Source organism: Orbicella faveolata, unplaced genomic scaffold (assembly GCF_042242905.1).
Source record: "Orbicella faveolata isolate gen_17 unplaced genomic scaffold, um_ofav_v1 contig_14, whole genome shotgun sequence".
In the NCBI taxonomy this organism is placed as follows: domain Eukaryota; kingdom Metazoa; phylum Cnidaria; class Anthozoa; order Scleractinia; family Merulinidae; genus Orbicella; species Orbicella faveolata.
In genome coordinates, this window is record NW_028301541.1 from 8,103,984 (window position 1) to 8,129,754 (window position 25,771).

The 25,771-nt window shown below is 37.0% G+C and overlaps 2 protein-coding genes across 4 annotated transcripts; one reads left to right on the plus strand and one right to left on the minus strand.

The window, feature by feature from the left end:
• Position 1: 1 nt before the first annotated feature.
• On the plus strand, positions 2-4,524 carry LOC110040135 (RNA demethylase ALKBH7, mitochondrial-like). 2 transcript variants are annotated; one of them, XM_020745327.2, is made up of 5 exons: positions 2-319; positions 934-1,076; positions 1,962-1,992; positions 2,435-2,559; positions 3,073-4,524. In XM_020745327.2, exons 1-5 carry the CDS (start codon positions 2-4, stop codon positions 3,188-3,190), a joined length of 735 nt encoding a protein of 244 aa, XP_020600986.2. In that variant the 3' UTR covers positions 3,191-4,524. The 2 variants fall into 2 exon arrangements, with proteins under 2 accessions (XP_020600986.2, XP_089142563.1); XM_089286437.1 differs by having other exon boundaries at positions 2-268.
• Positions 4,039-25,019, minus strand: LOC110040152 (DNA repair and recombination protein RAD54-like). 2 transcript variants are annotated; one of them, XM_089286433.1, is made up of 27 exons: positions 23,533-25,019; positions 23,250-23,333; positions 21,812-21,922; positions 21,574-21,634; positions 20,532-20,667; positions 20,089-20,108; positions 19,592-19,641; positions 18,557-18,634; positions 17,583-17,630; positions 16,878-16,893; positions 15,486-15,538; positions 15,010-15,103; positions 14,374-14,498; positions 13,887-13,968; positions 13,210-13,278; positions 12,408-12,514; positions 12,227-12,266; positions 12,040-12,072; positions 11,206-11,370; positions 10,096-10,206; positions 9,293-9,351; positions 8,720-8,784; positions 7,998-8,076; positions 7,407-7,562; positions 5,813-5,836; positions 5,169-5,332; positions 4,039-4,711 (listed from the first exon to the last, which is right to left on the minus strand). In XM_089286433.1, exons 1-27 carry the CDS (start codon positions 23,533-23,535, stop codon positions 4,513-4,515), a joined length of 2,232 nt encoding a protein of 743 aa, XP_089142559.1. In that variant the 5' UTR covers positions 23,536-25,019; the 3' UTR covers positions 4,039-4,512. The 2 variants fall into 2 exon arrangements, with proteins under 2 accessions (XP_089142559.1, XP_089142558.1); XM_089286432.1 differs by having other exon boundaries at positions 21,812-21,925; positions 23,533-25,016.
• Between the last annotated feature and the right edge of the window lie 752 nt (positions 25,020-25,771).

Here is a 25,771-nt window from a genome sequence, read left to right on the forward strand (position 1 = left end):
CATGGCGGACAGAGCGATAGTAAGAAACTTGTGTAAATCTCTGTTTTCGTCACGATTTTCCTCCATAAACGCAAAATCTATCAGGTATTTTACCAGGTATTTATCAAGTAGAGCTAATAACCTGAGAGAAGAGGAGAGCAGGATCTCTTTTATAACAGACGGCTGTAGTATAGAAGAGCTGGAAAACGTGCAAGATTTGGTGGATGGGAACTTAGAAGTTCGGGAAAACTTTATCTCCGAAGAAGAGGAATCGTTGCTCTTGAAGGAGGTAGAACCATACTTGAAAAGACAAAAGTATCAGTATGATCACTGGGACGATGTGAGTGTCTTAGCTGTAAAGTTGCATCTCCCCTAAGTTGTATCCCCTCCCTCCCTTCCCCACTGCAGTGTTCCTTGCTTGAGCACCCCCCCCCCCACTCGATCCTCATCCCAAAATCAGTAAACTGAGGTTTCCTCAGGGATAGGGGTAATAATAATAATAATAATAATAATAATAAATTATTATTCCATATACAATACAGCCAATCAGAATACTGGAAATCCATTATATTATATTGTATATTATTTTGACGGTATGCATCCAACCTTCCCATCATGCGCCGCGCAGGTGTCGCATGGTGTTGGCCACTGTATTTTCTATGACGTGGTATAAAATAGTCATGCAATGCTCTCTCTTGGAATGCAATGGAATATCCCACTTGTCACTTGTATTTTCTTGGTATACTAATGTGCATAAGGAGAAAATACAAATGACTTGTGTGATATTCCATGGTAAATCACTCAAAAGCATTGCATAACTAGTATATATCTCACGATTTGGTGTTTACTTTTTCATGCCTGCTGAATAATTTATGTAAAATGCAATGCTGACTGCACATACAAAACATAATTATTATAACCTTTGAACTAAATTATCTTTAATTATTATTGTAGGCAATCCATGGTTACAGGGAAACAGAAAAATCAAGATGGAGTCAAGAGTGTTTGTCAATATTCCAGAGAATTCGCGATGCAGCATTTAACTCAGACTTGGAACTGTTACCCCATGTTCATGTGTTGGACCTGGCTAAAACTGGGTTTGTACAGTGCATGTATAAACTTGAATACTCATACGTGAATAAGTAATGAGTATCCAATTTCTCTTCACATTAGCACATTATTAACCATTGTGAGAATTTACATGACGGTATCTACAATATATTAGGCCTGGTTGGTATTGATTAAGGGTTAGAGCTGTGGCTTTTGTGTGGTAGATGAGAATGACACAAAGTTACTTGGCAGACATTGATTCAGGCTTACTGATGCCTTTCCCTGCATCCCAATGTTTCCACTACTTGAGTTTTCGAAACTCCTGATTCTTCAAACCAAAACTACTTTCACTTCACTCATTTCAACGCTAATTCCCCCCCCCCCCCCCACCTCTCCCGATTTCTCAAACTACCCAATATTTCAAACCAATTAACGTTTCCCTTTAAGGTTCAAAAGGTCAGGATTCCACTATAATAAAATTAATTATTAGGATTGTTCAGAATTCACCGTTATTGAAATTGCATGAACACAATCAAACTGAACCAGGATTTTCTGGTTCTGGTATTTGCTTTTGTCCAGATCTCTGCACTTTCGGCCACAACTGACTGAAGACAAGCAAGCTTTTAATTAGCAACTAGCAAGCACGTGCACCTTTATATGACCAACTACCCTGACCACAGGCACTGCTGGTGCTCTTTTTGGTTACAACTCTTTAACAGTAAATGTATTTTTGTTAGTACATCAACAAAGCTTCATACCAGAACCATGAACCAATTAATGCACTGAGGCTGCCCAATGTTTATTGCTGAAATCAGTACAATTAATGTTGTGGGTACAGTAGATGTACATGTACATACAGTAATAACCATCCAGGTGATTCTGGTTTCATTGATCTATCTCTGATATAAGGATCTATTTGTCTTGTATTTTAGATACATTAAGCCACACATTGATAGCATTAAGGTAAGTGTATTCAGTAATTTGACACCAGCCTGAGTCATTCAGTACTTGAACACAAATCAAAACTCAGATTGAGGCAAAACCCAACATTTTTAAGATTATGTTTGTAACATTTGTCTGAAGTGAGAGTCACTCTGAAAGTGATCCATTTGTCACAAGTGTGTTGCAAATCAGGTAAATTGCATTACATTTTACTGAGTTATTCAGAAATTAATATCAGCAATGAGAAGAAATTTCAAATATTTGGGGGGACTGTCTCACTACTTTTCAGACACGTATACAGTACTTGTTACAGTCTGGCAATAGCTTTACTTCAATCTGTTTCTTTAGTCTATTAGTCAAGTGATTCTGGCATTCCTCTCTACAAAATGCAAGTGAAAATTGCCTTTTGGGCGCATGATAGCGGGACAGATGCGTAGAATGTGTATTTTCTTCTCACATGTAGTTCTGTGGAGCTGTTATATCTGGCCTCAGTCTGCTGTCACCTTCAGTCATGCGATTTAAACATGAGAAGCTTGGCAATGTCAAAGTTGATGCCCTACTCAGACCAAGATCACTATATATCATAAAGTATGTTTACAACCTTGGAATGTTTGCTTCACAGGTTTAGGAGAATGCATGTGTTTCAAATCAAACCGTTCCTGAGAACTTAAGACAAGTTTCAGTTTATGGGAAACTAAGGGTTTCATTTAAAAGGCTTTGGATAGGAAGCCAATTGATCAGTACACATAGTATTAAGCAGCTGTGATGGAACCTTAAGCCTCCTCAATTGCTGCTTTCCACCTTTAGTGTTTCAATTAACTGAATTAAGCACTATGTTGTGGTTCAGAACTGTGGTGCTAAATATTAAGAATTTTGCGGTTATGTGAGGTGCTTATTTGAAGGGTTAGGGTTTAGGGTGGTGCTTAATTGAGACAGCCGGTATCACTTTTTCTTGTAAATATGGTAGTACATTATTTTTTAACAAACAGATTTTCAAGTGCACCCTGTGTTTAACTTTTATTATGCACTGAAAACCCATCCTTTAATTTGAAACTCAGTTTGATCATATCAGAAGCTTTCAATATTATTTTAAATCTTCAGGGATGCTGCAAGATATCAGTTTACTCATGAAATATTAAACGAGGATGAATCTGTTTGGAAAGGAGAGACCATTCCTAGAGACAGGAGAATATCAGTGGTTCTCAGATGCCAACCTTAACATCACTGACGAAGAATGTTTGGTCGTGAAATGAATCATTGGACTGATAATAAATTGGAAAAGAAAACTACAAGTTTTTGTATGCAGGATGTAATGCCTGTTACATCGGCGAGACTAGCCGACATCTCTTGACACGCGTTCATGAGCATCTGAGCAGGGACAGGAACTCACATGTGTATTGATCAGCATTTGCAGCAATCCCAGGCATGTCGGTGTTTAACTTATAAGAAGTGCTTTTCCATCGTGGATTGTGCACCCAACAAGCTACAACTTATGTTGAAGAAAGCAATGCACATCAAATGGGAGAATCCCACTTTAAATAAGCAGCTGAAACATGCTGACTTAACTCTCTCGTTCTGATATTTCTCTTTATATATATACATTTAGTACCGGTTTATTTTATATTTTTTGTGCATAACATGTTGGGTTATTATCATTGTAATTATTTCTATTTTTAACAATTTTCTTCCCTGTGTTAAGTGTAGTGCTTGCGCAAGTGTTATTCCATGTCTCATGCTTCATAAAATTGTACGTTAATTTTTTCGAAATTTTGAATTGTATCACCTTTCACTTATACGCCATTGCTTGTATTAATTCAACCAAACTTGTAAACGAATTCACAACTGAAGATGATCGTTGAATGATCGAAACATGTCTTGTTTTAAACTTAAAGTTGTTGTCCATTTCTTAAAACTTTAAAGAGTTAAAAAATTAAACTTTAGTCTTTCAACATTCAATAATTTTGATTAGGGTATACTGAAAACGCAGTGCAGCTCAATTGGTCATCTCTTTACAAAAAGCAAACTAACATACTACGTCAGAAAGCAATAATTACTATTGATAGAATGTCACAGTTACAGCTAATTTTATTTAATATGCTACATGTACATCTATCATGTACAACAGTCTGACTATAGATTGAACATTTAAACAGATTATATTATAAGACTAGAGATTTATTTATCTTCAACAAATTCAGCAAAAATATAATTCAGTTTACATACAAAAATAATTAACTAAAGACAAATATCAGGATATTAAAATTATTGTCATAAGAAACCAGTGAGTTCTCACCTCGAGGTTTCATGCATCAAGCACTGCATGAAAACATTCCCAAACAGTTGCAAATTAAAATATTTCCTTTTAAAATAACAGCTATTAAAGAACCATGACTTTGAGTCATACATCATGAGTGTGCCATGGTTAATAGGTTACAATAGACCTACAGTATACAGCCTGTACAGGAATTAATTTTGAAACTCAAATTGTCTGTTTCTGAGACAAACCATATGTTGTAAATAAAGGCATGTTTTTACATTTTATCAAAGGCCCAACTGTTTGTCATGTGATTTTTGGTGAAAAACAAATGTGACACCACTTGACCAAGCTCCCTTTAACATTATGTCTTCCAGTCCCTTCCGATCTGCACAGTGATTCCACTGTGACAGATTTGCACTGCAGTCTGTACCTTCAGGGGGAAGGTGAACCTGAATGTTGTTCACACATCGACGACACTTGAATCTGTAAAGAAAAGGAAAAACACATTAGAAAAAAAGGCCTTAAAATGACATTTCAGACAAGATTCCCATTCTGCTTTAGGTTTTTGAGACAGTAAATAAATATGTAAGAACTTACTGGGTTTATGTTTATGATTTTTACCATTTTATTCCTCCGTTTTTTCCTCATTTTTAGTTTCGATTTGGTAGATGTATCAGACACTCAAGACAGTGTTTGACCACATTTCCAAACACCTCAATGTTCATCGAAAATAGTTCTACTTGGCATTATATTTTCAACTCTCTTCTTGATGTTTGGAAATGTGGTCAAACATGGTCCTTTGTGTTTGATATATTACTTCATAAGTTTAGGAATGAAAAAAGCCCTCTGTGAGTACTTCACTTACCATCAAATGCAGCCCAGCAGTTTCTTTACAAACCATGCTTGGTTCATTCACACTACTACTAAAGAGACAACTTACTTGTCATGAGTATCACTAAGAGTGTCCTCATTCAAACGGAACAAGTCTTTCAATTCTCCAACTGAGAAGTGCCTTTCTACATCTTCCTCTTTGTCTACCACGCAGCTGCTTAGAGCTTTTTTGTGGGCCTGACGTTGAAAGATCTTTTCCTCAATAGTACCAGTCTGAAAAGATAGAATTCAACAGTGGTACATTTACTTAACCAGTCTGTGGGAGGTGCGGTGGCCTCATGGTTAGTGCATTCGTCTCCAGATCGAGCAGCCCATGTTCAAGCCCTGGACATTATGCTAAGTTCTTGGGCAAGACACTATACTCTCACAATGCCTGTCTCTACCCAGGTGTATAAATGGGTATCGGCAAATTTAATGCTGGAGGTAACCCTGCAATGGACTAGTATCCCATCCAGGGGGAAGGAGGAGAAATACTCCTAGTCACTTCATGCCACAGAAACCGGAGATAAGCACTGGCCTGATGGACCCTTTGGCTTCCATGCAGACTTTACCTAGTACCTACTTGACCAGTCTGCTTGGTGGCCAGACACTTAATTGACACCATGTATCCTTCAGTCTAAAGTGACTATACAGTATACCATGAGGAGTTTCTGAATTAAAGATAAAACTGTTTCATTGAAATTTTCAACTTACCGACAGCAGTCTGTAAATGAAGACCTACAGAAGGAAAGAACAGTTTTCAGTAACTTTTAATACAGTTGAACTCCATTATTTCAACCTCTCAGAGGAAATGAAAAAAAGTTCAAAATAGTGGGAGTTTGAAATAGTCAAAGTAGTAAATAGTCTCCTCCGCAGCCATTATTAGGGTCATCCCGCAACGCTTCTCCACGGGAGAAGCATTGCGTGACAACCCTAATAACGGCTGCGGAGGAGACTAAGTAGTAAATGACTGCAGGGCAAATACAAGGGAAATGGTTTTTAGTTCAAAATAACAGGGAATTCAAAATAGCCAACTGAAGTTTGAATTAGCCGGGTTCGACTGTAGTAATGAACATGCATTGCTAGTCAGTCAAACCTCCACTTTAGAATAGATACCTTCATAGGCCTGCAGACACCTTCTGTAAACAGACACATACCAACACTGCATTTTTAACCTCCCACAAGCCACACCTCTCTTAAGGTGGCTCCCTAGAGTATCTACGAACACCCTCCCTATAGAGTGCAAGTTAGAAAAGGAAACTTAGTTAATTTCTCTAAAAGTTTTCCCTGTAGAGATTTACCAGTATGGGTACTGTTAAAATAAGGCTTATTTTTTGGTTGTCAATTTTTGGATTAAGGCCGTTATCATGCCAACATCTCATCCAGTGGCACGCTGATATATTCCTCCTTTTGGCCTAAACTCCTTGATAATTATGTATACTTTCATTCGGTGAAATTTTTTCATACTTTACCACATCATGGAAATGATATTGCCTGACATTTTGAATTGGTAAAAAGTCAAGGTTGTTCAGACGGTTTTTCCAATATTCTGTAATTTGTCATTCTTCTAAATATATTAGATTAACTCTGAGAGATTTTAACAAAAATAGGGTATTTTATAGGAATTGTATGTGATTACAACTGAGCCAAATTTTAAAAAATTCACCAAAGGAAACTTGAGAAAATTCACTGTCAGTTTTGCTTTTTGTCCTCATGTTGATATCACAAATATCATTTTGTTTTCCTTTGGGCTTTCTTCCTATGCGCGTGTGCAATCGTAAAACTATAGGGAGCCGCCTTAAGCAGACACTCTTTGTGGTCATGAGGGCATCTGCTTATGGGAGGTTCAACTGCTATAAAAATGAATTTCCTTAAAAAAGTTGTTACATTCATTGTTTCGTTTTTGCATCATATCACAATCAGTTTTTATTGGATCATTTTTGATATCTCCTTTTTATGTTAAAACTACAAATGTTAGCATGGGAGAAATGCATCTCTATCCACATGGAGGTAATACTGGGATGCAGTTTTCAGCTTTTTGACAGACCAACCAAAACAATTCCAAAATTAAAATCAAAAATTTTCAGAGGTTAAAAGGGCAATCCCAGTGATCACCCAAGGCTGTGTTGTGTCATTATTATTAGCAGGACACAGAACCCTCACAGTACGTGAGTACTGCATGCCATTACGCCGCAAAATTTTAAAGGCCATGCTGAATATCTTTGGTGTAACCAACTATTCTGAAAGTAATGTGGGATGGGATGTGGGATGTGGATTGATCACTGCATGTGTTCCAGTTTACACTTACCTTTTTCTTCTGTCCATCTCTCCACACACGAGCCATTGCCTGGTCATCATTAGCAGGATTCCAGTCGGGATCAAACATAACAAGTCTGTTTGCACCAATCAGATTCAAGCCGCACCCACCAGCCTTGCTACTGAGCATGAAAACAAAGTCCCCACCCTACGGAGAGATAAAATGTTGAGACTTGTTGTTTTCCCCATTTTGAAAGATGTGATAGCATTGGTAATATAAATTGATTGTATGGTGATCTGACAACAACAAAAATTTCCAAACTGCAGATCTCTGAAAAGCAGAACTTTAAACTAAAAAGATGACTTTGGCACAAGGCATTTAGATGAACTGGCCATTGTAGGAAGTTTCACTGAGAGTAAAGTTTATTATCCTTGCTATTGAGGAGAATAAGAAATTAAAGGAAGGTGGGTGATGTTAAGGGTCTTAGGGTACTCATAATCTGTAAACTTACTTAAGCTGTGAACTACACGTTAATTTTACATTCAGAATCATATGTACAGCATAGAGTCCATGACAGTTATAAATACAAGTAGTTAAATTAATATATGTATTTAAAAGCTAGCTGTAAAGTTTACTACTCACATGGGGATCATTAAACCGGTCAACAATCTTTTGCCGTTTTTTGATAGACATGGTTCCATCAAGACGGACATACTGATACCTGAAATGAATTTTAGATTTATGACGCTATGATGCAATGCATATACAGTGTAGGTATTCTGGTGTAAAAACTAAAAAGGTTAGTCAATAGAGTCCTAAAGTGTGACGTCACAAAAAAATAAATTTGAGAAATTATGGGATTTGGCGCCATTTTCGAATAGAGCGTCCTTAAAAAAGGGTCTTTGCCGAAAATTACCTCTTAATTGTAATTCCCAGCCAAAATATAAAGGATGAAAATTTGGTACTGCCCCATATAAATCTTTCTAATTTTGAGTCAGTTCTAAACTGAAGGAACTGAAACAAATTTTGAAGGGTTTGTATGGAATGCTATCAAACTTTGATCCCTTATATCTCTATCGGGAATTGCAATTCAGAGCTAATTTTTGGGATGAGGGCATCTTTTGGGATCCTCTATAAGAATATGAAATCATACCCCATAATTTCAAAAATTTTATTTTTGTGACATCATCACTTTAGGACTCTATATTTATTTAGTGAAGAAACATGAGGAAATTAATAAAAATGCAAGAAAATGTTTGGAAACATCTATTGTAAACAAATAACTATCCACAAATCCTTAAAAATCAAAGCTGGGAATCTTCTGTTTAAGCAGTCAGCAATACTCCTAGGAAAAGACAACTTACCGTCTAAGTCTACAGAGCTTCTCAAACAAGTCCAAAGTCTGAGTGTAATTAGATACCAGAACAACCTGTGGTAAGTAAAATGAACTAAGTTCAGTAAAATGAAGTACCGTAAGTAAAATGAACTAAGTTCAGACTTACGTATCAATTTTATTATGAATCCCATGAAATACTGGTCATGTTTAGTAAAATTTATGAGCAAATTAAAATAGCAAACTAATATCCACTGAGATACTGAAAAGCCTAGTAACTGTTATCAAGCAATATAAACTGGCATCATTCAACATGCTTGACTTTAATTTCATTAACAGTAATAACAATTATAACAATAACAATAACAATAACAATTATTATAACAACAACAACAACAATAATAATAATAATAATAATAATAATAAAATTATCATGGTGCCCCTAATCAAAAAAGCTTTTGAGAATTTCTTTGCAAGAGAACAAGTACGTAGTTGAAAAGATCTTTTCCAAGAATTGATTATCATTATTATAGGTCTGCAATAAACAATAAACAAAAAGAGAAATTCGATAATTAATCACATAGGGTTGATTTTACTCTGTTACCTTGTCTGTTGTGGTAGATTTTGTCATTGCTAAAATGTAATCCAACACTTGCATTTTCCCTAGTATCAAAATAAATACACAATAAATATATTATTTATAACATCAGTTGCTATCATGAAAGCGGCATAATTCTGTCATTAGAAATTTTCTTCTTCTGATAAATAGAAGTATAAAGAGTAAAGATCAGCTTAATGATTACATAACTTCTTGAAGCATGTGCCTTTAATAAGTTAAAGAAAAATTAAGAAAATTACATGTCTCAAGATTTAATTTGTTTTGAGTAGTTCATATCATTTTATAATTATATAGTACATTTGTATGTTTCTACTTTATAACTTTTAATGAAAGGAGAGTGGTCCTAGAATGGGAATTAAATTTCCCCCTGTAACTATCCTGCCATCTTTTTATTTATGTATATGTGGCAAAGTATTATTTAGCTTAAACTTAATAATCAGCAAGTTTTGGAATCTTTTGCATGCTAATCTCCATACTAATTATCCTTCTTTCTGTTTACACAGGAATGTTTTTATTGCAACTTGTCAGACCTACTTCTTCTAATACAACTAAATGAAACTGATCAAGGGAAATACATGCAAGTATGACAAAAATATTTCCATTTAGTCCCAAACTGATTCCACAGCATTTTAAGCAAGCAATAATGATAGCAGACTCATAGGAGAATAGACAGAGGCTGTTGATAAAAGCAGTTGTAACATGTAACAAAAATACAATGAATTGTTGCTATACTCAATAAATCCTTCTGACTACAAGTTTGACACAAAGTGTTGATCATTCAAACTCACCAGAGAGTTCTGGTTGCAGGTGTTTCAGGCTAAAACTCGGTGGAAACAAATCCAGTACTCCTTCAAAACCTTCTTCCCCTGTCTGTGCCTTGTCGTATATCAATTCAGGATCTACAGTATAATGAAACCAAATAAAATTGATTAGAAGATCTTTGGTTATTAATTAGTTAATAGTTAGTAGATTTCTAATTACAGTATATTAAGTGTCTCAAATTAGTAGAAGGGTGTTTCTCATGTTATATAAACTTACTGGCTATGCCAGTTAACTTAACTTGGCAGTGACCAACCCGAAAGCCTTAGCCATGGCTGTCATTGAGTTTTAATTCACCTGTAGCCTTGATCTTCACACCCATAGCAAACTTGTTACTTTATGGGTGAATTGTATCAACAACAGGCCAGTTCACCTGTAACATCAAGGGTCCATCAAGCATACTCAGCCGTAACAGGTGTTATGGGTTACAGCCCTTATTGACAGCCCTGGCCTTAGCTACTTTGGTCACTGCACACAGTTTACTTTCTATTTATTGTAATTTTTGTTTCTGTGTTGTTGTTTTAATATCAAGTAATAGTTACAGCTGTTTTTGTTGACAATATGTAAGTGGTGCAAAACTATAAAAAAATCTGAAAAATCTGCCGTGGGTGTTTCCCCTCAGCTAGCTAAACTGCTTTCACTTGAAACATTAATAAAGTTTTTGATAGATAGATTGATTGATTGAGTGATTGTTTTGTTTTGCCAAATAAATGAACACAGGTAAAGAAAATAAACACACTCAGCTGGAAGCAATCTATGCATATTGCTTGCTTTGAAAATTAAAAATAATATAATGCATGTTTATTTTTGAATCTTTTTCAATTGATAACATTCAATCAATTTATCTTCCTGACAACATACATTTTAGTATACGTATAATTTTATTGTCGTGAACTTGACTTGGCAGAAGCAGATGACCACAAGGAATTTTAGTCTCTGTACAACTCATGTTTCAATCATAATTTTGTAAATTCAACCTTTATACCAAGTTGCTGCTAAATCTCCAGTCATTCACAGCTTGTGTTCTCATTAATACACTCAGTTTAGGAAACAATGATTTTTATACTGGTGTTACTTACGATTAGTGAGTTTTTTTAGTTGAGTGATGAAAGCCAGTGAAGATGCAGACATTCCTGATCCAGTCTTAGATTTCATCAGTTCCATTCTTAACACTTTTGACTGAATAAGATGTTTGTAGAGTTCTGACTGGAGAGGGGTCATATGACAGCATACAACCTGTTCCACTGTGCGAGGAATAAAAGACACGACAAGTCACTAAATGCTAGATTTAATCACCAGTTTTAGTGTATGGTGAAAACTGTATACAAGCCAAGTGGCCCATCAGGCCAACGCTTATCTCCAGTTTCAGTAGCATGAAGCAGCTAGGAGTATTTCTCCTCACCACTGGATGGGATGCTAGTCCATTGCAGTGTTACCCCAGCATTAAATTCGTCACTACCCATCTATACATCTGAGTGGAGAGAGGCACTGTGAAAGTAGTGTCTTGGCCAAGAACACAACACAATGTCCTCAGCCAGCGCTTGAACTCAGACCGCTCAATCCGAAGGTGAGCACACTAACCAAGAGGCCACCATGAGTTATGAGGTTAGTGTACTTGTGTTGTATTTTTGACCTAGACACTTGCACTTCCTATCTGTAAACTTCCGAAAGTAACAACCCTTGTTACTTTTGAAATTAGCACATTTCCAGGGAGAACCTTTTCAGCCAGTAATGAGTTTTGAGTTCTTTTTATCTGCACATGACCTCTTAGTTTTCTTTGCCACCACCACATTTTGTAAGCAGTGAGGCAACAACAAAATTATTTACATCAATGGAGGTAACAATATTTTAAACTTGCATAGATAATGAAATGCCATAATTATTAATAATAGCTACTTTCAAAACAGACAAACCTTTCACTGGCAAATATTTGGACAATATTGAAGCTGAAAGAAACAAATAATAATAAAAATTTAAAAAAACAGAAGAAATGTTACTTCAAAGGGAGAAAATCTGCAATGGTAATCATTATTCAATAATTAAGAAAGAGGAAAGAGCAGATCAGATTGCTGAGTTACATCAACATGTAACTGAACTTACCAGTTCTTCTAATGATGCATTTGTTTACCAAGGATGCAAGCTATTTGAAAATAAAAGTATTTGAAAACATGCATGTAAGAAAATGTATGTCAAATAATTAATGTCAGCATACAACATTTCAAGACTGCAGGGAGAATACATGTTTTAATGAACCTGCAGGTACATTGTTAGTAACAGCTACCTCAGCTAATTTTTCTGCTCCTTTCTTGTGGTCTGCATCTGATGCATCAGCATCTCTCCCTCTTAAAATGGGATTCTCAAACTTTTTCTTGAACTCAGATACCGTGCCTAAAAGTAATTTAATTAGTCTCAAGTTTCAGGTGATACAAATGTACATGAATTTTGGGCATAAACTAAAAACTTAGGGCCCATTAGCACTAAGGGAAAGCAATTCCATGTTACAAGTACAGATGGTGACTTTAATTTTTCAGTTTTGCTCTAATACTTAGCTATTTTTTAGACTGCCGCAAGTAAAGTTTGACTGACTGACTGACTGACTGACTGACTGATTGATTGATTGATTGATTGATTGATTGATTGATTGATTGATTGCTGTTCTACTAAATTTTGTGCACCATCATTTAACTTCAAAAGTGCTGTTGGCCTGCCTGCCTTGTTGATTTTCGGTAGAGCAGATCAAATTTTGTTAGTTTCAGTGCTAACAGGCCTGTTCCTGAAATGTATTGAGTAACATGCACCTTGCCTTTAGAGTCAGGTAATTTACACCAAACATCCAATTCCTGTAAGTCTCAATTTCTGCCCAAAATGGTTTTGAGAACATAACTAACCTACTAAAATACAAGTCTACAGTACATGTACAATCATGCACTTGTTACAAAACTCAGCAGAATGAAAGGAAATACATGTAAGCTGATGTCATGGCCGTAAGTGGTGTTTTTACAATATGCTTGGTGGTTCTCGAGACTTTCCACCAACTTTTGTGAAATAACCATGGCTGGATTACTTCTTAATTTAAAACTTACCTAAAATTCCACCATTGACAAAATGTACCAGACTGAAATATTCTAATAAGTCATTTTGAATTGGTGTACCTGGAAAAGAGCAACTTATAATAAAACAGCACTACTGCTTCTACAATAATTACTCTTACGGGCTCTAGTAAGCATACTAACAATTCCTTGCAAAATTAACTAATTGTTGGGTACGTGTAATTGAGGCAAGTGCACAGAGGGACATAGCCTGCAGAGAGCACTGAGTACAAATGTCATCTATATTGATATAAGTGCAATAACAATGACTCTAGCAACAGTAGCTGCCTAGTGTTTTCTTTGATTAGACATTTGGAGTTAAATGCCAGATATGTTTTTTTCACTTCTTTTGTCTCTGTTACATGTATTTTCATTACGTTATTTGTTTCAATGTGATTAACACATGATCTTGGGTAAATTGGATATCTAATCTCATATAAAAGGAAAATTGATAGTCAATCATTTCTCTTATATTCACCTTCCTCAGAGTTACATAAGCTGTTCATTTGTACTGCATGACCAGTATGGGCGCCAATGTAAAAGTTATGTGTACTATACAATGTAACTGAGGAACTTTTGACATGCAATTTTGTTTCAAATTTTTCTTAGCTTTGAAATTTTTATTTTGGAAATAAAATAATCATCAGTTAACTTGAACTTATTATCTATACCTGATAAGAGTACCCTTCGCGTTGTCTTTAATTTATCCAGAGCCTGGTATGTCTGGCTTTCCAGATTCTTCAATCTATGTCCCTGCAGAGAGAAACAAAAACCCAGATTTATTTAATTATCTATTTATAGTTTAACAGTTGAACTTGTAGCCCACAACTCAACTGTGAGGGGGATTCCAGCCATTGCTATTGGTTAACAGGTGTTTCAGTGTTGTAACTGAAGAAATGCATTGGCTTACAGTGCATTTACTGAAACTGGGGCCACCCAAACAATGAAAACCAATCAGATGGCAGAACTGAAACAATGCAACATCCAATATGTCAATTGGAGGTCGAATGAAGCACAAAGAGGTACATGTACTTTCTTAAATAATTTGTCTTATTCCCCTGAGCCACTCAGAGCCTGATAAATAATAATTATATTAAGTAATATATACAATTGTATAAATTATGTACAATCAAAATATTATTATAAATGTAATGTCACCTCATCACAGATGACTAATCCCACTGGTCCAGAATGTAACACAGAGGCATGAAGTCTGAAAGTCTCATACGAAATTATCAACACTGGATAAGCTGTGCGTTTTGCTTGCTGCGACATAAACATTCCTGGATGAAGAAACAATTCAAAAAGAGACAACCAGTCAGGACATTTGATCAAATTGACAATGTTCAACAATAACACAGAATGATACATGGAATAAATTTGATATGCAAACTAGCTAGTACACAGTTCACTTTTTTGATCAAATTGTTTACTTAGTAATTCAGTTTCCTTTTCAATCACATGGTAAAAGTTACATATACAAGCATTTTTAATATTAGGTATAAAATAATCTGCTACGCATTATATCAGGAGTGCGTTCTCTTATTGGCTGCACTACTCACTATCTGTTTTGTTGTAGATAGTGAGTAACTTAGCAGTGTGCATTTGTTAACAAAATGGCCTCCGCTTCTTTGCATTTTCAAAGTGTTGATGAAGATGACGTAGATAAAGTTTTGAACAGACCAAGTGGTAGATTTAAATTTCTGGCTCATAATATATTGTTACATGTAAAAGGAATTATCAATGACTAGACGTACCACTGTACATGAACAAACAAGTAGCTTTAAGTCTTACCAAGCTTTTTGTCAATTTCATCCTTTGTCCCAGAGTCAATGGCCAAAGCAGAAATTCTCCCTGCAAGCCATTTATGAAGTTCATTGTACCAGTTCTGATGTTACAAAAAAGAACATATGCTTTAGAAAAGTGAATTAATGCCAATGCTAAAATTTAGCTATTGGGGCAGAAAGCAGATCTTTAAAATAATTTTAGTTTTGATTTAATTAAACCAAGAACACACATTCAAACATGTTTTCACAACAGTTTACAGTGTTTCTGTTTCAAAAGTTATACAGGTGTTTCATTAATGTTTTCCGCTAGAGGTAACTGGTTGTCACAGGCAGGCAAAACTTTGGACCTATTTATAAGAAAAACTTTCCTCTAGATGTTCAAACCAGGTGGACAGAATCATCCCCACAGCTGGTCAATTTGCCTGGCGCCCAGCCCTTAATAAAACCTTTGCTCATAAACAATTTTTCTTAAATACTTCTTACCTTGACAAGACTTGATGGAGCAACAATAATAATCTTGTTAGCTATTGGTTGGCCTACAGTGAAAGAGAAAAAGCAATGAATAAGGACAAAATAAAGACATAAATGACATAATTAATGGTACAATGTATGAAATCCTCTTACGTAATAATAATGACCATCCAAGACAACTATATTTTTCATACTGTTTATCCCAAATTCTGTTCCAGTATACTAGAAATAACAGTTTAGAACACAAGGATTTGTTTCACATTTCTACCAAGCTCAACATAATTTTAAGCACAATTTCCTTCAGATCATGTGAACTAAAGGTGACCGCAGTGGAGTCTCCATCGATACCCTTGATCAACACTCGATTGACATCTCAATTTACAACTCAGTCGACATCTCAATTAACCCCCGATCAACACATGATCCGATTGACAGCTGGTCATAAGTTGGTCACCTGATGAGTGACACAAATGTATCAATTGACACTTGATGGCATGTCTACATAAGTTAGCCAACTCTTGACCAACTGTTGACTGAGATGTTGATTGAGTGTTGACCAAGTATTGACCAAGATGTTGATCAAGTGTCAATCGAGTGTTGAGCAAGTGACAATTGAGCTGTCGATCCAGTGTTGATCCAGGGTATTGATCGACACTAGCATTCAACCACGAATATGGTGCATTTAGTACCCATGATCCTTTCCTTCCACACATTTGTGAATTCTCAACACACAAAATAATGAAAGTGAAGAATGGCAGATCATCGCAGTAAATTTTCCAATTTAAACAATTGGAAAGAAGAAGCCTGAAAAAATCAGGGCTTCAACGGGATTTGAACCCGTGACCTCCGTAATACTGATGCGATGCTCTACCAACTGAGCTATGAAGCCACACATTGGGAACAAGGTCAATTAATTGAGTTCATATCTTCCTGTGAGGAGTGAAATGATGTGAAGTATATACATGTATGAAATAATTCATATTTGAACTGCGGTTGTAGATGAAAGTGACGAATGATCATCGCAGTAAATTTTCCAATTTAAACAATTGGAAAGAAGAAGTCTGAAAACATCAGGGCTTCAACAGGATTCGAACCCGCGACCTCCACAATACCGGTGCGATGCTCTACCAAATGAGCGTTGAAGCCCTGATTTTTTCAGGCTTCTTTCCAATTGTTTAAATTGGAAATTTTACTGCGATGATCATTCTTCACTTTCATCTACAACCGCCGTTCAAATATGAATTATTACATATATACTTCACAACACAAAATAATGCTAAGCCTGTATTTATTTACAAAGCCCTTTGCTACAAAACTATGATGTGTCTCTGTACATGTGGGTATTACATATTTCTATAATGTAATTGGCCATGCAAAGTATTGAATAACATTACTCTTTCTTACCATCTGGACCTTGTTTCTGAAATTAAAAGTAGAATGAAATTAAATGAGAAGGTTATGAAGGAACACTTGCAAGTTTTACATCAATGATAAAAATAGTAACTATGACTTGAAACCTGGGATCATGTGTACTGAAGGCTTCCGTGGTCGACTGTCAATCAATACCTTAGATTGATACCCTTGATTGGCCCTTGATCAACACTCGATTGACACCTTGGTTGACACCCTACCAACACTCCATTGACATCAGTTATTATTCTCTGTCGACAGTCAGAGTTGACTAATTTTCCATCAATGTTTACGAGTCGGTCGACACTCAGCTGACTTTGGACCAACTGTTTATCAAGTGTCGACTAAGAATCAATCAGGATGTCGATCGAGATGTCGATCGAGGCTACTGATCAAGGGTATCGATCGACACTCAACTCCGGATGCCTATAGTACACATGATCCGAAACCTGTACAATTTGAACCTTCATAATTAAGTCTTTGATGTTCTTTACTCTACATTTAAATATATCTATCATTAAGTAAACATACTTGTAAATACCGTTTCATTGTAACTACATGTACATAAGCAAGTGCAAGTGCTTGTAGCTACAGCTGTATGTAGTTTGTAGTTTCAGCAGTAATGCCCTGACCTAAATACAGTATCAGATTCTATACTAGCTAGAAGGCTATGTAAATCAGATTGCAAAGTTTACTCACCACTAAAGTCCAAATCAATGTGATACATTGTAACGTTTTCCCTAATCCCTGAAACAAATACAGATAGCCATTAATTTTGAGAAAGCACTAATATATGTACATGATTTGACCATAAAGAAATGTCACCAGGCTGAAGGTTCAAAAGCTCAGCAACACAATCATTTGCATCGTGCAGAGCTGTTCTGAGAAAGATTATCCCAACTGAAGGTAACATTACCTGGGATATAATCATCAAATTTTAATAAACTTTCAGAGACTGCAATGCCTCAACCCTACATGTACATGTATAATAGCAGGTAATGTAGAGGAAAGAGTAAGACTTTCTTAGACATAGCATTGCTAAAACCCCTAACATGTCAGTCATTGGTGAACTATGTTGTACAAAGTTCTACTATTGTGTTGAACGCTTCTATGCCTCTGTAGGACAACAGGTTACATTGTACCTTTCTCAAAACAGCTACTAACTGTAACATTATTGTCAAATCTTTAGACTTTTCTGGTCTCAAACACCACAAAGACACCTTTAAAAACTAAAACTAAATAGTACATTTTTATTTTTAATGCTGTTAAATGCAATTTAACATAATTAACAACAAAGAGTGGCTGGCACTTCCAGTCAGCAGTATTCATATGGTATTGCAGGTTCAGTGCACTTCACCATTGTACTAGCGTGTTCCAACGTGGCTGTCCCTGGAACGTTCTGGTAGTAGTATTGAGTAGTTTCCTGCACATCTTTGATCTATTCGTCAACGTCTTTCTGCCCCCCTCCCAACCCCGTCTCCACAGTTAACTCAGCATGACAGGTGTCTGGAAGACTGCGTGGGGACTCATAGCTGAGTTGCAGGGATTGCCAGCCATGGGAGCATTATACATGTACTGTCCAGGGGCTGGTTGGTCACAGTGGAGGCCCCTGGATATCCCAGGCTCCCATCTTCCATACAGCATGATGAAGTAATGTTAATTATCATTATTACCATTTCATCTGCCATGATACATCCATGGCTTCCTTGAATCCTTTGTCCAGTCACACAATCATACAAAAACTTTACACCCTAAAGTTTTAAAGAAACACTTAGTCTTGTCTAATAGCACGCTGTATAAATTACATTCACATGTACTGATAATATATTTTAGGGGTGGCGAATGGTCCTTTACAAACCCATGGTCTCGCAAAATTTTTGTTGAATTTCACGGGTCTTGCAGTCTCGTTTTTTAGTGGTTATGTGCGTCTCACAGTCTCGATTTTTTTCAAGGCTAGTACCGATTTGTTTATTTTTGTTGCTAAAGTAAAATGACATCACAACATCTTAGAACCTGAATGTCTCGAGCTCGCATTTAAAACACTTTAAAGTCTCGGTCTCACAATCGAAGAAATCAAAATGTCTCGGGATCGCAAAGAAAAACGCTAATCTCGTCGTCTCGCAAAGTCTCACATTTACCATTCGCCACCCCTTATTTTCCATTGATCAGAACTGATAAAAAATGGTTAATCAAGTTTGTGAGAACTCAAAACAGCTGTGCCAAAACAACCAGATCATGTTGACCAACACTCGGTTGATACGTGAGCCAAGTATCAGCCCAGTATCGGTGAAGTGTCGACTACCACGTGACCAATATATCTGCCGACAGTCTGTCAAGTGTCAGTTGAGTATCGGTTGAGTGTCAGTCAAGTGTCGGTTGGGTATCGGTCGATACGTCAGCCTATATGAGAGTCAGTCGAGTGTCAGTCGAGTAAAACCTGACATATCAACTGATACTCAACAGATACTCGATCAACATTTGAGTGATACTTGACCGATATTCAACGACACCTGACCGACTGTTGGTCGATATACATGTATTGGCCGACCAAGTGTTCCACAGTGTTCATTCCACAGTGTCAGCCGACTGTACTGGAAGTAAACAACAATTGTTTACAAACAAACTTCTATAGAGAGTTTTATATTATAGACTTTCAGTATAATTATTTCATACAAAAGATAAAAAAATATATTTATTTATTTTATTACCTCTCTCTGATGAGGACGGAGAATTTTACCAAGGAGTGGATCAACAACAACTGTTCAAATACATTAAAAATAATATTTTGTTAACAACTGTATACACTACTACATGTAGGCTACTCACTCTCTACAACAGAATAGATAGTGAGTAGCATAGCCAATCAGAGAGCAAAATTCATGTTAGTGCAGTAGTAGATATTTGTACCAATGAGTTATTAAAAGTGTGAGGTTTAACACAGTTTCCGACGGGTGTTTTGTAGTACTACAACTGCCAGTATCTTAGCACTGTCACTCTTGAAAAGTTTGGACTTGCACATATAATAATATCGTCATGATTTAACATCTCCATGAACTATTTAATCCATCAATTTGCCCACTCACTTATTGCTGCCCTTAAGAACTAATTAAAAGAAGAAATTAAAGAAATCACAGAATGTTATTATTTATTTATGAATTCACATTACAGTATGATAAAAAAAAACATTTTTTTTTTCAAGTCTTACCATGAACTTCTTGATTCTCTCTGAATCAGGACACATTGGTGGATACATTTGGCAAAACACAAAAAGGAAAGAGCCAAGTAAGAACTATAATAACGAACAGAAAACACTTTCTGTGTTACTGTTGAGTAAAAGAGGCACAAGTGGAAGTTTAGTTCCAAACAGTATCACGTCATCACTGATCTCATTTGCATAATAGAAGAACGTCAATATCTTTAAAATGAAAAAATATATTTCAAAAAGAAAAACGCCATTCTTCTGTATTTTGAAAGGCCTTTCAAATAAGCAGAAATTATTTTTCATGTCATATGCACTTTAAGCTCTTCGTGCATTTTTTGACAAGTTTCTAGTAATGAAATTATCACATTTGCCATGATTCGTTTTAACCGATTAATGGCTATTCGTTCCTCTACATTTTTCTGTGTGAGGTCGCATATCATACTTACAGATCAGCTGCAAGCTTCTCATGAGCTGTAAGTTCAGCTGGAGAGTATAGAACCAAAGCATCTTCTTCAAAAGGGTCATGCAGAGCCCTGCGAGGTCCTTTTCTTTTGATGCCAAGCCCCCTTGCATACGTACACCCTATAAGACAACCAAAACATACCCAAATGTTGTTACTGATACACTACTCTACAACTGTAGATGTACATACAACTTTACATGTACATGTAAGTCTACTTATTTCATACTCAAGGCAAACTGGATTTAACCACCTGATTAACCTAAATGGGACTGAGATCAACCCAGACAGTACTTGAATTTGAACTATCTCGACTCCAACTTGTTACCAGTAGGCCACCATGTTACCACTTTGTCTTTCTTCACAATTTTTATCCATTGATGACTCTATGCAATGAAGAACTAGCAAATTTCTCAGTGGAGGAGAAGTAGATCCCATGCTCAGTACGGAAACCATTACAGACTCTGTAACGTCAGTGCCACTGAAAAAGCTAATAAAAGCTGCACTTGTGCCAGATTGGCCCACTTTACCAACATCCCAGCATTTTGTGAGATTTTCCCCAGAAACCATTTACAGTGACTATACTCGTGGCCTTGGTTGTTCAAAGGGTCTACAGATAAAGCTATTCTACAAGAGGATAAATCACCATCCAGTTTATATCATAGGATGTTTTATAACACTTTTCCATTCCATGGTGATTTATCTACTGCATAACACTATACACACTTAGGATAACTATGCCCTGGGTCAACAGAAACACTTCAAAAGTATCTAGTGTTGCCCAAGAACACGACACCCGGGACCCAGCTAACTCTCATATAAGGGCAGCTGGATCTGGAGTCCAAAACTTAACCCATAAAACCCAAGTGCTGCATCTCCTGATATAAACATAACCTTGAAGAAACAAGAAACAAGAAAGGACATTATTTGATAAATCAATGGCAACATAATGTCAAATTGTGTTATATAACTAGACCTACATGTACTGTGTAATGTTTGTAAGACTTACGTATATTAAGAGATCTTACCCTGATAGTTCGGAATGGGAACTTTGAAAGGCTTGGAAAGAATCTTACGAATCAGCACTTCCTGCAATAATACAACAGGACAAATAAACTCTATGTTTTAGTAATGCAGGTGAACTTACTAAGACCTGCTCAACATCTCATTTCTCCTTAAAAATAATGCAGAATCTGGAATGCAAAACATGACAATAACCTCAACCAATAGGCAAGTTTAAAGAGAATTAAGAGAGCATGTAATTACATGAGCTGAGAAGTTACTTGAGCCATGGTTTTCTTGAGTGGGAAGTGGAGCAAGTACTCTCCTGGTGAAATCAGTGTTGTCATCATCATCTTGGGTTGCACCAAGTTTGAACTTCTGAAACAAAATCCAACTTACAATTACATGTAAACTTATACACCAGGACCAAGTTGTTTTTAAGAATTGATAACCCTAGCCACTGGGTAAATTGCTATCAAGTGGATACGATAAGCGTCGATGAAACAAACTACGCCATCCACTAGATAGCAATTCTTGCTTTCAACAACTGGGCCCAGTGGATTAGGAGGAACATGCATACAGAGGTTTACAATTCAGTGTCGTAAAGCCAAAACCAAAGTCATCACTCTGACCATAGTTAATAGAGGGGACTGGTTATGAAGCCCAGCAAACATCAAAGGAGCAAACAAAGATGCCAAGATTTATATTGGAGGTCCACAACTGTGCACAATCTTTTGCTTTGTGCTCATACACTATGCATGAATTACAAAACCAACACGTTTCTATTGGTTAGTTCTTCCGTCAGTAGTAAACAACTATTGTGTTTTGTGCACGGTCAAGGCCAAAAAAGAGAACAAAAACATTCAACAATGAACCTCGTCGCGTTTCATAACTATTCCCCTCTATTAACTATGCTCTAACCAATCACAGGTCATCACAAAGGACATAAACAATACAAAGACCCAATCAAAACCTGAATCAAATATATTAATGTACATCTACATACATGTACATTGTAGATAGTAAAAAGAATGTGGAAACATGTGTGAGCTAGTCATGACAGGTTCTGGTGTTACTTCTGATTGGATGACAATGGGACAGGATTTTTTTTTTAAGTTACTTAGAGCAGTTTTCAATTGAGTATCAAAAGTGATCAGGCAATCACTTTGGTTTTGGTTTTGGTTTTAGTTTTACTACAGTTTGAGATTGGATGAATAGTCTAATCGGTAAGTAATTGGTTTGGTTATGGTTTTATGACACCCAATAGAAAACTGCTCCAATGCAGCAAGGTAAAACCAATAAGCAAAGTTTTTGACACTCAAGTTTTTGACACTCAAGCGAAGACTGCTCTCACTATATTGCAGTCTAATGTTGAACCATTGGAGACGCAGTCTCACTTAATGAGCCCACTGATCATTTCCAAGATTAATGCGTTGTGTTATAATTTTAAGTGCCTCTGCACGTCCACTTAGGATATGAAAGTCACTTGTATTTTTTACTTTACTGAGACTTATATAACATTGTTAGGCTTTTACATGCAAGCTGTAACCGTCTAACCCGTAAGTGTACTGTATACTGAAGACTTCGGCTTAATTTCTGACCATTTTTGTCAACTAAAATCAGATCCACAGTACATGGCATACATGATAATAAGCTTAAATGTTAAGTTATGTTTTTAACTATTTTATGGTTTTCTTCTCACCTGTTTGCGTCTATTTCCGGGTTCCTCTTCCTCCAAACAACCTTGCTTTCTTTTTAGAAGCTGGCTCGGAGCAAGAGATCTCCTCTATAAAGATCAACAACAATACAACACTCTAGCAATATCAAAATGCAAACCTCGAACCATAACTATGCCCGAACGCAACTGTAAGCTTACGTAAAACTGCTCCTTGAACGTGGGAATTGAGCGTGAAAATTACCCAGACGTGACTTGCTCAACAATTTCAGTAACTAAGAATGGTATAGCAGAGTTTCTGGAAACTTACCATGGTTTTAAGTATCTGAAAACCGCTCGTTCATCGTGCAAGACATGTCCGCTTCAAAAACGGCGCCATCTTCCGCGAATTTAGTAGGCGCCAGCCTACCACTGACAAAACAGAGCAAGAGGCTGGGGAAAAGTTTATTACGCGCTGCCGCGCTCTCAAAACACTGCCCTTCTCAAATGAACGCCCCTAATAACCTGGAAGCTTCTCATTCCGAAAGGCGATCCAGTTCTAAAAATAAGCGCCCTGTTTATTACTACATAGTCGGTGGGGCAGGTGCCACAAGCAATGGGGTAGGCCGTATTTTAAATGGAAATCACGTCTCGTAAGTTCGCCGTTTCTTCTCAGTCTGGGTGTAACTTCATCTACTACAAGTTTCCGGCAAGCAAGTGATGTTTGATCAGTCCATCAACCCATTCTTGTTCTCGTGTAGTGATGGGATGCGACGATTTGGGTGGTCCGATGCCGAAACGGCAGGAAAAACAACTGTATCCATTTGAGAATCAATTTTCGCCAGAGGTTACTATATACAGCAACATGGAGGCGGGTAACCTTTGAGGCGCGCTAAAAACTGTAACGATGACGGACTGATACTGACACGGCGGTGCCCATAAATAAATAATAATAATAAAAAAGCATGTAATCAAGGTCGTTGTCGAGGTCTCTGAAAACTGATCTGACCAAGAGCTATAAAATTCACATCACGTAGGTTTACCTAAAATATCTCAGAGGTCAATCAGCCTCGACCTAGAAAGAAACCGATTTTAGTAAGTTAATATTTCCATCCCAGAAAAGTACAGAACGATGTATGCTAAGTATGCGATATCACTTCGAAGCACATCTTCTCAATCTCCTTGGCAGTAACTCTCGTTATGAAACCAGTTGAGCGCTGAATACAGGTTATCGTTTTGACAGTAAGGAGGTGTGCTCTAAGGCGAGAGAACAGGGATGGCGCAGAGGTGGGAACGCCAGATCTCCTCCCTCCAATGGGTCCGGATTCAAGTCCGGTCCGGTGCAATATGTGGGTTGAGTTTGTTGATGGTTCTCGCCCTGCTGCGAAGGTTTTTCTCCGAGTTCTCCGGTTTTTCTCCCTCCACAAAAACGAACACTCCAAATTTTCATTCGTCCAGAATAGAGGACCCGCGTGAAACCAGCCAAGGTTAATGTGGCTTCCTCCTAAATATTGTAATTTTTATTCGTAAGGGGCAGCTCGACTCTTCTACGAGTGAACAGTCAACGAGGCACATTTTATACCAGACATTCCAGCAACCGCGTTCCCAGGGTCCTCTCTCTACCTCTCTTGGGGAACGAGGTTGCGGCTCCAAGAACCTTCAAAGTTTGGTATTTTGATCCGTAACCAAAACTAAAAATAATTTACCCTTTCATGGGTAACGTGCGCGCGATCATGTTCAAAGAAAGAAAATTGTTCCATCAGCGAAAAGCTGACATCGCGAACCAATCGCATTAAGGAGGTCAGCGCAAAGAGGATTAAATTATGATATCGAAATAAACCAGTGATTTTCTATCGTTCTCGCACTGTTTTTCGAAAGAAATTAAACAAGCCTTCGCTCTGAGTTTAGAAACAAGGGTTCATTAATAAAATCGTAGTGACACTAACCTTTGTCTCGTGTTCCCACAGCATTTCTAGTTCTTTCTAACTTCCACTCGTGTTTCTACAACTCGATTCTACAAACACGGAAAATGTTCTCTATTTCTTAAAAACAAGTTTCTGTAAGAAAATGTCTCGAGCTTAATTAGCGGATGAACATCTTGAAGTACGAAGAAAAAACATGTTACAGTTAAGTATTCCAGTGCCTGTTCATTTCAACGGAAAAACTTGAACCCAAGGTCTAAGCGGAGAACAGTCTCACCCAGGCTCCTGTATCACTCACAACATCTCAGGGTAGTCACCGTAAAACGAAGATTATAGGGCAAACTGACTGATATGTTTTGAAGATGTAGCACTGAGGCCCAGAGAAGCGAACGTGACAGAACAAAACGCCAAATGCAACTCAAATATAAGACCCCGGTTGAATCCATATTAGCGGGAAAGCCAAGAAGAAAAGTATAAAGTGCTTGTTTGCATCTAGGGTTAGGGGAGGAGAGGGTGACACGCGCAGTAGCTTGGCCTTAAGATTAAACATATAATTGAGGCTACACACAGTTTATGGAACGTGGCTCGAGCCGTAAGAAATTACGCATTCCCAACTCTCCAGCAGGAATGGGTTCGCTTTTATAAGTT

Coding starts and splice junctions, on each gene's coding strand:
- LOC110040135 (XM_020745327.2), top strand. CDS start 2: ATGGCGGACAGAGCGATAGTAAGAAACTTGTGTAAATCTCTGTTTTCG. Junction 1,993..2,434: donor CACACATTGATAGCATTAAG/GTAAGTGTATTC, acceptor TCTCACATGTAG/TTCTGTGGAGCTGTTATATC. Junction 2,560..3,072: donor AGATCACTATATATCATAAA/GTATGTTTACAA, acceptor TTAAATCTTCAG/GGATGCTGCAAGATATCAGT.
- LOC110040152 (XM_089286432.1), bottom strand. Junction 11,371..12,039: donor CAAATATTTGCCAGTGAAAG/GTTTGTCTGTTT, acceptor TTCCTCGCACAG/TGGAACAGGTTGTATGCTGT. Junction 9,352..10,095: donor CCTGCAACCAGAACTCTCTG/GTGAGTTTGAAT, acceptor TTTTGATACTAG/GGAAAATGCAAGTGTTGGAT.